The sequence below is a fragment of the Macaca nemestrina genome, chromosome 11 (assembly GCF_043159975.1).
Source record: "Macaca nemestrina isolate mMacNem1 chromosome 11, mMacNem.hap1, whole genome shotgun sequence".
Classification (NCBI taxonomy): Eukaryota; Metazoa; Chordata; class Mammalia; order Primates; family Cercopithecidae; genus Macaca; species Macaca nemestrina.
In genome coordinates, this window is record NC_092135.1 from 46,876,935 (window position 1) to 46,889,328 (window position 12,394).

At 44.4% G+C, this 12,394-nt stretch overlaps 1 protein-coding gene across 1 annotated transcript in view; it reads left to right on the forward strand.

Moving 5' to 3' along the window:
• LOC105492692 (kinesin family member 5C) overlaps nt 1-12,394 on the forward strand; it is a 154,254-nt gene that overhangs the window by 85,074 nt on the left and 56,786 nt on the right. Inside the window, exon 11 of the mRNA XM_011759927.2 lies at nt 4,383-4,531. Coding sequence (XP_011758229.1) covers nt 4,383-4,531 — 149 coding nt within the window. The remainder of the gene's footprint in view (nt 1-4,382; nt 4,532-12,394) is intronic.

Below are 12,394 nucleotides of genomic sequence, written 5' to 3' on the forward strand. Positions count from 1 at the left end.
CGAGACGGGCGGATTACGAGGTCAGGAAATCGAGACCATCCTGGCTAACACGGTGAAACCCCGTCTCTACCAAAAATACAAAAAACTAGCCGGGCGAGGTGGCGGGCGCCTGTAGTCCCAGCTGCTCGGGAGGCTGAGGCAGGAGAATGGCGTGAACCCAGGAGGCGGAGCTTGCAGTGAGCTGAGATCCGGCCACTGCACTCCAGCCTGGGTGACAGAGTGAGACTCCGTCTCAAAAAAAAAAAAAAAAAAAAAAAAAAAAAAAAGGACCCTTGGTCTATCTTTTCCAATTGTCTGGATTTTTTTTTTTTTTTTTAATTATTATTATTATACTTTAAGTTGTAGGGTACATGTGCATAACGTGCAGGTTTGTTACATATGTATACTTGTGCCTTGTTGGTGTGCTGCACCCATCAACTCGTCATTTACATCAGGTATAACTCCCAATGCAATCCCTCCCCCCTCCCCCCTCCCCCCTCCCCATGATAGGCCCCGGTGTGTGATGTTCCCCTTCCTGAGTCCGAGTGATCTCATTGTTCAGTTCCCACCTATGAGTGAGAACATGCGGTGTTTGGTTTTCTGTTCTTGTGATAGTTTGCTAAGAATGATGGTTTCCAGCTGCATCCATGTCCCTACAAAGGACACAAACTCATCCTTTTTGATGGCTGCATAGTATTCCATGGTGTATATGTGCCACATTTTCTTAATCCAATCTGTCACTGATGGACATTTGGGTTGATTCCAAGTCTTTGCTATTGTGAATAGTGCCGCAATAAACATACGTGTGCATGTGTCTTTATAGCAGCATAATTTATAATCCTTTGGGTATATACCCAGTAATGGGATGGCTGGGTCATATGGTACATCTAGTTCTAGATCCTTGAGGAATCGCCATACTGTTTTCCATAATGGTTGAACTAGTTTACAATCCCACCAACAGTGTAAAAGTGTTCCTATTTCTCCACATCCTCTCCAGCACCTGTTGTTTCCTGACTTTTTAATGATCGCCATTCTAACTGGTGTGAGATGGTATCTCATTGTGGTTTTGATTTGCATTTCTCTGATGGCCAGTGATGATGAGCATTTTTTCATGTGTCTGTTGGCTGTATGAATGTCTTCTTTTGAGAAATGTCTGTTCATATCCTTTGCCCACTTTTTGATGGGGTTGTTTGTTTTTTTCTTGTAAATTTGTTTGAGTTCTTTGTAGGTTCTGGATATTAGCCCTTTGTCAGATGAGTAGATTGCAAAAATTTTCTCCCATTCTGTAGGTTGCCTGTTCACTCTGATGGTAGTTTCTTTTGCTGTGCAGAAGCTCTTTAGTTTAATGAGATCCCATTTGTCAATTTTGGCTTTTGCTGCCGTTGCTTTTGGTGTTTTAGACATGAAGTCTTTGCCCATGCCTATGTCCTGAATGGTACTACCTAGGTTTTCCTCTAGGATTTTTATGGTATTAGGTCTAACATTTAAGTCTCTAATCCATCTTGAATTAATTTTCGTATAAGGAGTAAGGAAAGGATCCAGTTTCAGCTTTCTACTTACGGCTAGCCAATTTTCCCAGCACCATTTATTAAATAGGGAATCCTTTCCCCATTTCTTGTTTCTCTCAGGTTTGTCAAAGATCAGATGGCTGTAGATGTGTGGTATTATTTCTGAGGACTCTGTTCTGTTCCATTGGTCTATATCTCTGTTTTGGTACCAGTACCATGCTGTTTTGGTTACTGTAGCTTTGTAGTATAGTTTGAAGTCAGGTAGCGTGATGCCTCCATCTTTGTTCTTTTGACTTAGGATTGTCTTGGAGATGCGGGCTCTTTTTTGGTTCCATATGAACTTTAAAGCAGTTTTTTCCAATTCTGTGAAGAAACTCGTTGGTAGCTTGATGGGGATGGCATTGAATCTATAAATAACCTTGGGCAGTATGGCCATTTTCACGATATTGATTCTTCCTAGTTTTTTAGTAGAGACGGGGTTTCACCGTGTTAGCCAGGATAGTCTCGATCTCCTGAGCTCGTGATCCGCCCGTCTCGGCCTCCCAAAGTGCTGGGATTACAGGCTTGAGCCACCGCGCCCGGCCTGGGTTGCGCATCTTTAGCGACTCCTCTGGATCTTTTCTGTGCCATCTCTGCCCTGCTCTGTGACTTAGGAGGGTGACTGGTTTGGGCTCATGCAATGGGCTCCTTTTCCTCTGGCTTCCAGTTATGTTAAGGCAGGCAATCAGAAGGAGAGAAGAGCGTGAGGTTCAGGTATTTATTTCCTGGCTTCCTCCCTGCCAGATCATTTTGGGTTAGCTGTGTCCCTACCAATGGCGGTTACAATTCATACCTACCAGGCAATCTTTTCCTTCTAGCCTTCTCTCTCTGGCTCCCCTTCAGCTTAAGGGTAGTAATGGCTCCCCCAAACCTAATGTGGGTACCACATTAACCCTCGTTATTTCCCAACACCTTTCCAAACCTTTGTTAAGCACTCTCCAAATCATGCAATTCACGCAGGTCATCTGTTTCCTGCCAGGACCCTGATTACTACAGAAGTGGCGATTTTCTAGGCAATATTAAAAGGTACTTTGAGAATGAGGACCAGTTACACCAATGGTGATAACCTTGCTGAGTCTGCTTACAAAATGTGTCTCTGGCTAAACCTGCCTGAGTACAGCATAGAGGCTTTAGCTTTCTCTTTCTGGTATCGTGTTAAAGTATCAAGGGACTCTTTATGATTTAAAAAGTAAGATTAGTAGCCTTGAAGTGTGCCCTTAAGTGTCCATAAGCATTTTAGCCATGAGTTATTTTTCACTTTTTGCCTTACTAAGTTGATAATAGATGCTTGTGGTGTTTGTGCTTGCGTCTGAGAAATATCCACAGCACTGCCTGAGGATGTCAGTAGGAGAGGTGAGAGTGTCAAACAGGAACAGACTTTATGACTTTAAAGTAATAATAAAATTGCTGCTATTTGAAAAATTAGGCTCGAAGCACTTCTAGGGACCTCAGCCTCAAGCTGCAGTGAACAAGAGAGAGTTATTCTAATTCTTAAATGGAGTCTTACATTGAAGTTGTTGAACTCCTCTTTTGACAGTTGGGTTATTTAGTTGTCTGCTTTAGCAATGAATTTTTGGAATGACATCTGTAGTGCTGGTGAGGACTGCTGAATTTCTTGCACTGAAATAGAAATCAGGATGTCATTTGCTGACAACGGTAATTAACCCGAATCACAAATCAGATTGTGCTGGCAAATATGACGGTGTAATAACTGCTAGAGGTTCAAAATGAAAAAGTCAATAGCAAATAAAACAGGATATCACATAGTTTTTAATGAAGCTTTAGCTTCTTAAAAAGCGAGCCTAAGTGGAGTTCCCTTCTCAATTGGACAAGGCTACTTAGGTGTTCGTTTCTGTGCATGCCGAGGTGAGTTGTGGCTTTTGTTTTTGGTATCACCTGGTGCAGCTACTGATTTGCTGTCTACAGTAGCCCCTTTGGTTTACTCTCCAGGTAGCATCCCTGTGGCATCACAAACCCCCAGGCCATGTGCCCCAGGAGACTGCATCATCTCCTGTACTAGAAGTGGCAAAATGGTGGCCATTAGGCATGTTTGTTTGTCCCACATATTACTTTTATAAATAGTTTAAAACTGGGAGACACAAATTAAAGAAAAAACAGTTTCTGATTTTTCTTGGAAAATGGGATGATCTGAATACTGTGGGGCCTCCTCACCACATGGTGATGATGGGCTGTGATGGGGGGGTGGGGCGCATGCTCAGCAGGGAGCCATGGTGTCACCTGGCTGCAGGACCCACCTGACCTACGAGGCATGTGTTGATGTGTTAAATACATCAGGGGTGGTTCTGGGTACCACAGGTGAGGAAGAGAAATAATTGATTCTATTATTTCTGTCTGTGTATCATTGGTATAAGAAACTCCAAGCTCCAAGAGGCCAGAGACCTTGTCCATCTGTCTTGGTATACCCCAAATTCATAAATGTTAATTGAACTGAAAAGAACCTCAACTTAGGAAGGTAAATCTGGTGATGGTATTCAGGGGGCTTAAAGGAGGGTACTGAACATTTGAAAAAGACTATAACCATAAGGATGGCTGAGGACACAGACTAAGACAGTAGCAGAGGGAAGAGGGAAAGAGGAAACCCTGAGACAATTCAAATAAACGTTCATTAGATTTAGAGACCGGTAGGATGTGAAGGAGAAAAGGAAAGGATGATCTTGAAGCCTCAAGGGGTAGTGGTGCCATTAGTCCAGTTAGGAGGATGGTTGGTGAAAGCCACAGGATCCTTTCTGCTTCCCTATCTCCAGTCTTTTGACATGAGGAATCTCGGGCTTAATCATACTGATTTAGCTAATGCTAATAATGAGCTGAATTGTCCCCTTATGTTTTTAATCCCAGAGCTAAGACCATCAAGAATACAGTCTCTGTGAACCTAGAACTGACAGCAGAAGAATGGAAGAAGAAATATGAAAAAGAAAAAGAGAAAAACAAGACTTTGAAGAATGTTATCCAGCATCTGGAGATGGAGCTGAACAGGTGGAGGAATGGTAAGGAAAAGTAAAAAAGAAGAGTGAGGCATGAGTGTGTGCTTTTTATTTTATTTTATTTTTTTTTTGAGACGGAGTCTTGCTGTGTCACTCAGGCTGGAGTGCAGTGGTGTGATCTCGGCTCACTGCAACCTCTGCCTCCAGGATTCAAACCATTCTCCTACCTCAGCCTCCCGAGTAGCTGGGATTACAGGCACGCACCACCACACCCGGCTAATTTTTGTAATTTTTTTTTTTTAGTACAGATGAGGTTTTACCATGTTAGTCAGGCTGGTCTTGAACTCCTGACCTCAAGTGATCCACCCACCTCGGCCTCCCAAAGTGCTGGGATTATAGACGTGAGCCAACATGCGTGGCCGAGTATGTGCTTTCTTCTTCTTGTGACTGTTGGCATCCTGGGAGGCACTTGGGAAAGCTGGGACAATGGTACAGCTTGATTCCTCCTGGCAACAACCTGTATGAACAAGCAGAGATTTTCTTAGTCCCTAACACAGGCACCATCCCCATCCCATCACTTGGCTAGCATGCATTGTTAGTGTGGACCAGTGATTATCTGCAAGACTGCCTTAATCTGCTTCCAGTGAGATGCCCTCTATCCAATATTGTAATAACTTGCTGGTACCCCTATTTGTAGGTTAGAGGAAAGTGCCTGAGACTTAGTGGCTCAGACTGCTTTTGACTTAAATGAAAAATGTCATTCTCTCCTATGTGAGTTTTATCACTGGTTTGGGGTTAAAAGTCTACCTCTGGCAAATACTTGCATTTTTTGACCGAACTCATCTTCATGCCAGAAATATAGGGCTCTTGAAGGAGCCCTGTGCTAAAATGGAGTCTTAAAGGCTTGGTTCGTGACTCGTTTTCCTTCTTCCCCAAAACATTCTCTTTGGTTTGTTCTACGGGGAGAAAATATCTCAGAGAGCTGACATGCAGTGGGTGGGTGGGTTGTGGGTGAGGTGTTAAGAGGGGTTTCCAGATCTAAGTGCAGACAGATTATTTTAGTGATTTTAGCATTGTGACGTAGGTTAGAAGGTAGAAGGCTTTTTAATTTTTTTTTTCTTTTTAACTAAAATAAGGCAGGTTGGTGTGTGTGTAGGGGAATGGCGGATAGTTGGAAGTGGTTCTTCAGGTCCTCTGCTGCTGTACTCAGTACTTTAGGTGCTGCAGCAGTACCTCAGCTTTGGGTAAGTGTAGGAGCCCGGGGGCTGTTGGGCAGGATCTGGAGGTAACACTGACTGTTGGTAACTGCAGCAGATTGTCTTGTGATTACATGTTTGCCACTGCTTTTTGCTAGTAAGGGTGAGGTGTCAATGAGCTATTGTTTAATAGAAAAACAATTACGTGGCAAACGAGAATTCAAGACAGGTTTCAAAAATGACCTAGTAGCCTAAATAACATGATTCTTTTACTTTTGAAAGATTTTCTAGCAGCACACGTGTTTGGAAAGCTGCTAGAATAATTGAATAATTCAGCACCTGAGGCTGGTGGATGATTCCTTGCAATTTGGCAGGAATGGGAGAGTCGGGAGCAGTAGTTGGCAAGGTGGGGAGTAGCCATATGAAGTTTTATTTCGGGAATCCTCCAGGTCAGTTCTCTGTTGGGTGACCAGGACATTTAGTAAAGCCTTTTGGTAAAGGATTGGAGGTGCTGGCTTTAGAAACATTACAGGGTGGACAATGAACCTTTTTTCTCCCATCCTTTTCCATCTCTTGCCGAACTTTAACCTTGAAGTTCTCTATCCCTCATCAAATGCCATCCTCTGGGATCTGCCCACTGCCCTGTTTGCCTGACTCACCGTCATGCCTAGCATCTTTTGGGCACTCAGTCCTGTTTTTGGCCTCTTTACTTAACCGTCAATCTTCAAACACCTTGCAAATCTCCTTAGAAATGTACTGTTTTCTCCCAGCTCTTTGGGAGGCCAAGGCGGGCAGATCAACTAGGTCGGGAGTTTGAGACCAACCTGGCCAACATGGAGAAACCCTGTCTCTACTAAAAAATACAAAATTAGCCAGGCATGGTGGCAGATGCCTGTAATCCCAGCTACTTGGGAGGCTGAGGCAGGAAAATCGCTTGAACCCCAAAGGCGGAGGTTGCAGTGAGCCGAGATCATGCCATTGTACTCCAGCCTGGGCAAAAAGAGCAAAACTCCATTTCAAAAGAAAAAAAAGAAATGTGCTGTTTTTGGTGCCCTCTTGGATGAGATCCTACACGAGCCCTTAAGTTACATAATTTGGGAAAAATAATGTATGATGATATACTCTGGCACAGAGTAGACCTCCAATAAATGTATGTGAAGCAAACATATGCTTAATGCAGGTGCTGGAGATTAAAGGGTGGGCAGTCAGATGTGGTCTCTGCCCTCAGGACGGTCTGAGCTGGGAGGGAGGTAAATGCCAGTCCTCACCAATAAATGTATGATGGTCGTCCATGCTGCATACCAAGAACGGAAAGCACAGGTGTCAAGAGTTATACAACAGGGCGCCCTGACCTTGACTGAGAAGCCAGTGAAGAACGGTTCCTTGAGTATGCAATATGGAGATTAGTATCTGAGAGAAGCAGCAGTTAGCCGGGCAAAATAGGGGACATGAGGTGAGGTGGGGGCTCCGAGAATGGAGGACATAGGCCAGCGGGGAGCAGTGGCCTGAGATGGGCTGGAGGAATAGGCGGAGCTCTCCCGTGTTCAGGATTTTGGTCAAGGGTGTTAAGCTGCAGGTCATACCTTCGAATTTTTGAAGATCCATCGGCTGTATTGGAGAGTGGACTGCAGGTCAGAGAGGAGGGCTGGGAGCTGGGGTGGTCTTCCAGGGATGAGGTGATGGTATTGAAGTGAGAGGGCAGTAGGAAGGGAGAGAAATGGATGAACCTGGGAGGTATTTAGGAGGAGAAATTAGCGGGGTGTGGTGAGGAGTTGGCTATGGGAGAGGGACGTTTCAATAACAGCGGTGAGTTTTCCGGCTTGCCGAGTTGGATGGAGGGTGAGACCATTCCCTAAGACTGGGGATGCTGGAGGAGAACCAGGGGTGAGGGAGGAGCGAGTTTTGGGTTCCCGTGAAACATTCAGGGGAACATTATTCAGATAAGAAGTTAGGTCTGAGGGTCTGGAGCTCAGAGGATCTGCTTGAGTTGGAGTCATCAATCTTTTGGTAGTAATTGAAGGCATAGGTAGGCGTGAGGGCCCTTTGGACTACAGAGAAAGAAGAGAAGACAGAGAGAGTCTGAGAGGCTCCCAACACCCCCATTGCCACGTCACCACTGGTTGTGATGGGAGAAGGGAATTGGAGGGATTCCACAGAGCTCTCCTTTCCTCCCCAGCTAACATTTGTATTTAAAGGTGATTTTTCTGGGGGCAAAATTCTTAAATGTAGAGAACTGACTCTAGTGATGTAAGTTTCAGGCGAGAAGGAGAGTAGTGAGGGGCAGTGAGGAGGTGGGGAGAGGTCCTTTGTCCCATGGAGGGGGCAGATCTACCTCAAAGAGTAACTCTGCAACAGACCAGGCCAGGCTTTTTGTTATGTTCTGAGTCTGGGCATTTAGTCCTCAAGTAGCCAATATGACCATGAATGACAGGCCCAAAAATGTCCCCAAGTGGATCAGTCTCTGGTAAAGCTGCGATCTGAACAGAGTGGGCCTGACTCTAAAGTTCATTCTCTTTCTATTGTCTGCACAGCCTGCTCATCAAGCTGATTTGTGTGCAGGGCCAAGTAGATGGGTGTAATAAATATCATGCCAAAAAAAAAAAGGGGGCACTGGAAGCCCTTCCATAGTGTCCCCACATGTCCTAATTCTTCAGAGCAGAAGATAATGAGGGCATGGCTGGTGTGTGTAAACGTGAGAGCTGGGCTTTTGAGATGTGGAGTAAAAAAGCATCAGTGCCCTTCACTAAAACCAGAGCAGCAGGATATTGCCAACTTTCCTTTGAAACTCAACACACACATTGGTTCTAAACTTGTAGGAGGTGGCTTCTTAGTTCCCCTCAACATTTCCTGGGTATTGATATTTCCACATTGCGGTCTCAACGAGTTAAAGAGGCCTTGTCAATAGTGTGCACTCTCCCCGGGAGAAAGATTTCTTTCTTTGCATGGTATTTATAATTTAAGACTTTGGCTGCTATGCTTCAGCTGCTGGAGAGCAAGGAAGGAGTGTGTGTAGCTGAGTGTGTGTGCATGTGTGTATGTGTGCATGTGCGTGCGCATGCTTGTGCTTTTTCCTACTTGCTGTTACATAGAATGAAGTAGCAATACAAAGGAGTAGGAAATCAACTACAGATCAGGTGCAGGCAGATAATGGAGATAAGTGAAAATAGATAAGTTTGATGCAGTTGGCAGTGATGGTACTGTGCCACAGGACAGGGCATGCCCTGCCCTAAATCATTCAAAATTGGTGAAATACTACATTGTCTATTACATGCCTAGGGGTTGGTCTCACCCTCCCCCACACCTCCACCTGTACCAATTTTCAACCCTTTGTAGCTCGATGGGTGCTATAGATTGAATGTTTTGTGTCTACCCAAATTCATATGTTGAAATCTTAACCCCTAAGGTGGTGATAGTAGGAGGTGGGGCCTCTAGGAGGTGATAGGGTTCTGAGGATGGACCCTCAATAATGGGATTAGTGTCCTGTGAGTTCTGAGAGAGCTTCCTTCCCTCTGGTCTCCACTATGTAAGACTATAATGAGATGCCATCTGCAAACCCAGAAGAGGGCCCTCACCAGGAGGGCCCAACCATGCTGGCACTCTGATCTTGGACTTCTAGCCTCCAGAACTGTAAGAAATAAATTCTGTATAAGCCACCCAGTCTATGGTACTTTTCTTATAGCAGCTGCAGCTAAGACAGGGGCCACTTCAGAATGTAGGCCGAGCAGTTTTCTCCTCTGGGCACTGTTGAACCTTGATTCTCAGAAGAAGGCCTGTGACTCATATCACGTACACTACACTAAGCTTTAATTCCTTTCTGACATTACCATGGAGGCAGGATAACTCCGGGCTTGTGCATGGGGCTAAGGAGAGCCACCCACTGGCCTGGTTCCGTTCCCCAGGGTGCTAGTTAGGATCCTTGGGTTGCAAGGGACAGGAATTGACACTGCCTGGCTAAAGCCAAAAGAGAATGCGTTAGAAGGACACGAATGATTCGCAGACTCCAAAGGATCGCAGAGGCAACAGGCTCCGACAAGTGTAGGCTGGGGCTGCTTCAGGGATGCAGGCAGCAGGCAGCAGAGACAGGCAGGTCTCTTAAGTGGCCGCACCTGGAATTAACGCTTTTTCCCTTCTCTATGTGATTATGTTGGAGAAGCAGAGGCCCAGGATAGAAGTGGGAATACTGTGCTTGCTGGTGTGCCCTGGCTGGGGAAGAGCAGGGCACTTTGATCAATTGTCTGATGAAGACTGCACACAGTTGAGGGGGCTAATTCCTTAAAAGGAAGTTGAGCTGCTATTTTGTAAGAATGGGTGTCGAGTGGCTGAAAAGCAACAAATGTTCACTACAATCTACCAGTGACATCTTGTGGGCCGTAATCAATGGCTGGTCTTTCTTCGAATCTGGAGGCTCTGTTGGCTCTTTAGCCTCACAGAGATTCGTTCAGCCTGCTTGCTTAAGGAACAGATAGATGGAGTGGGGCAGTTGCCAGAAAATGGAATTTTTTTTGAAAGCTCTATTGCTTTGTTGCTCATATGTGCGGAAAAGACTCGAACAATCCTATATATGGAGATAGAGTTAGATAGTTGGATTCAGAGTGAATTACAGCTCCAGCTCATGTTAACCTCCTCCCAATCCATCAAGAAAACTCTTGACAGGAGGACGGGGAGGGAGGGGTGAAGGCTGCGTGCACAACTCCCTGTTGCTGCCAGGTCAGTCTTCACACGTGCTCTCTTCTGATACTTTGAATTTTACACTTGAAAAATAATTTTTTACAGGGATTTAAGTCAGAAAAAGGAGGACCTGAAAATCCAGGTGTCAGGAGAACAGGGAAATGACTGGCAAATTGGTGTATCTGCAGATTCACTTCTCTTGTATAATTGCCTGTAAGATTAAAAAACAGTGGATGTAGATTTACCTTATCTGCTGAAGTCATGTGAAGAAATAATTTCATCACAGACTGAGGAAGTGTGGAAAAATCGGCAGTCTCTAACGCAGATTTGTTCATCCAGCTCAAAACCCGTGAGGCCAGCAGGCATGGTTCAGTAACTAGCTAAATCTGTAGCCTCTAGTCTGATTTGGGGCTTTGTGGAACTTTGGGACTGCCACAATTGGAACACAATTTGCTTTTTTAGCATTAAATTTTCGAAGATGCTGGCCCCCTTCTCAGATCCATGATTATAATGGACTCTCAGAAATTAACATTTCATTGGAAAGATCTAATTTACTAGGCCCTCTGCTTGCTTTTGAGAACACAACCAAACCCTGTAATAGAAATACCTTAGTCTGTCCACTAAGAGAATGTTGTGGCCTGTTCAGGAGGTCATGAATGTAAGGAGGATGCAGAGTCCCAGGTGACCAGTTTATTAGAAAATCGCTCTGGGAGGGATTAGAGGATGTTTTAAGCTGCTTACAGTATTTTTAGGAATGAGGGTGAAAGATGCTATTTGCATGCAAAATAATCTCATCAAGGAATTTTTTTTTTTTTTTAACATCACATTTATATAATGACATCTTGTAGCCAGCTGCTCTCACCCATCTGGCAACTTAAAGATTTTCTTTTAGTTTCTTTGATATAGAAATTACCTACCATTAGGTCTGCCACTGGGCCTATTTAATTGGTATTAAAAGAAAGCATCTCGTTTGCCAGATCTGCTGTGGTTTCTGGCGGAAGCTGTGAGTGACCAGCAAATCTGCTCCAGAGTTACTGAGAGAATGCAATTACCTTTCTGTGTTCTCCTGAGGCTTTAGGAACTCAACTTATGAAAAGGATAACTAGCTTGTTGCTATTTCATGTGTGAAATTTTAATGAATTACTGGCAGTCTAATGGTTTTCTTTCTTTTAAAAAAAAACCCAAAAACCTATTTTAGAAATTTTAATAGCCCTAATGAGAATTTTTGATTAGTGTGTCATTCTCATCTGTTGCCGTTGATGGATTTCTGTTTTTTGTAGAGATGTTATTTACGCCCTCTGGGAGTTTTTATTTTATAATTAGAATGCTCTGTAAGCCTTACAGGTATGCTTCAGTGAATGCTCCTATGTAAACACAAATCTTTTTAGTCCTTAAAGGTAATTATATCTGACAATGGTAAATGCCAGGATGCTTATTTAAAGAAGGGGAAGGTTTCCAGTGTGTGTGTGGGGGGGAGGCCTTTCAGATGCTTTACAATATTATGAGCTCTTTTCCTATAGACAGCAGGTATAAGCCTCAGGGGCTAAACTAAGAGAAATCTGCTTTTAATGCAAAGAGGGAGACTAAAAATAGATGCTAATCTTCCTTTGGTGGTCTTTTTCTCCTTCTCCCACCATCAGAGTTCAGGGCATTATTTCTCTACAGTCTGTTTGCTGCTGTCTTCCTTGTTCGAATCAGTTATTCCATAATCACCATGTGGGGGCTTCTCCAGGGACTCGGTCCACTGCAGTGCAGGGAATATTCTCCATTAGCGTGGTGAGATTGCCATGGAGACAGATAAGCTAGTGTCAGGTCTTGCCTAGTGTTGGGGATTTACAGTCCCCGGACGTGTTTGTGAGCCGGACGGTGTAGTTACCAGGACGCTTCTGGAAGTCATTTTCTCAGCCCTTTGAAGGGCAGTGGTGTTGGAAAACCGGCTCTTGGTTCCTCTCTGGGCAGGAGATGTGCTGCTTTAGTTACTGCGTGTTGTGGCTTTGTTCTTCTCCGTTGAAATGGCTGCTGTAAAAAATAATCCTGACGGCCTGACCTTTAGAATATAAAC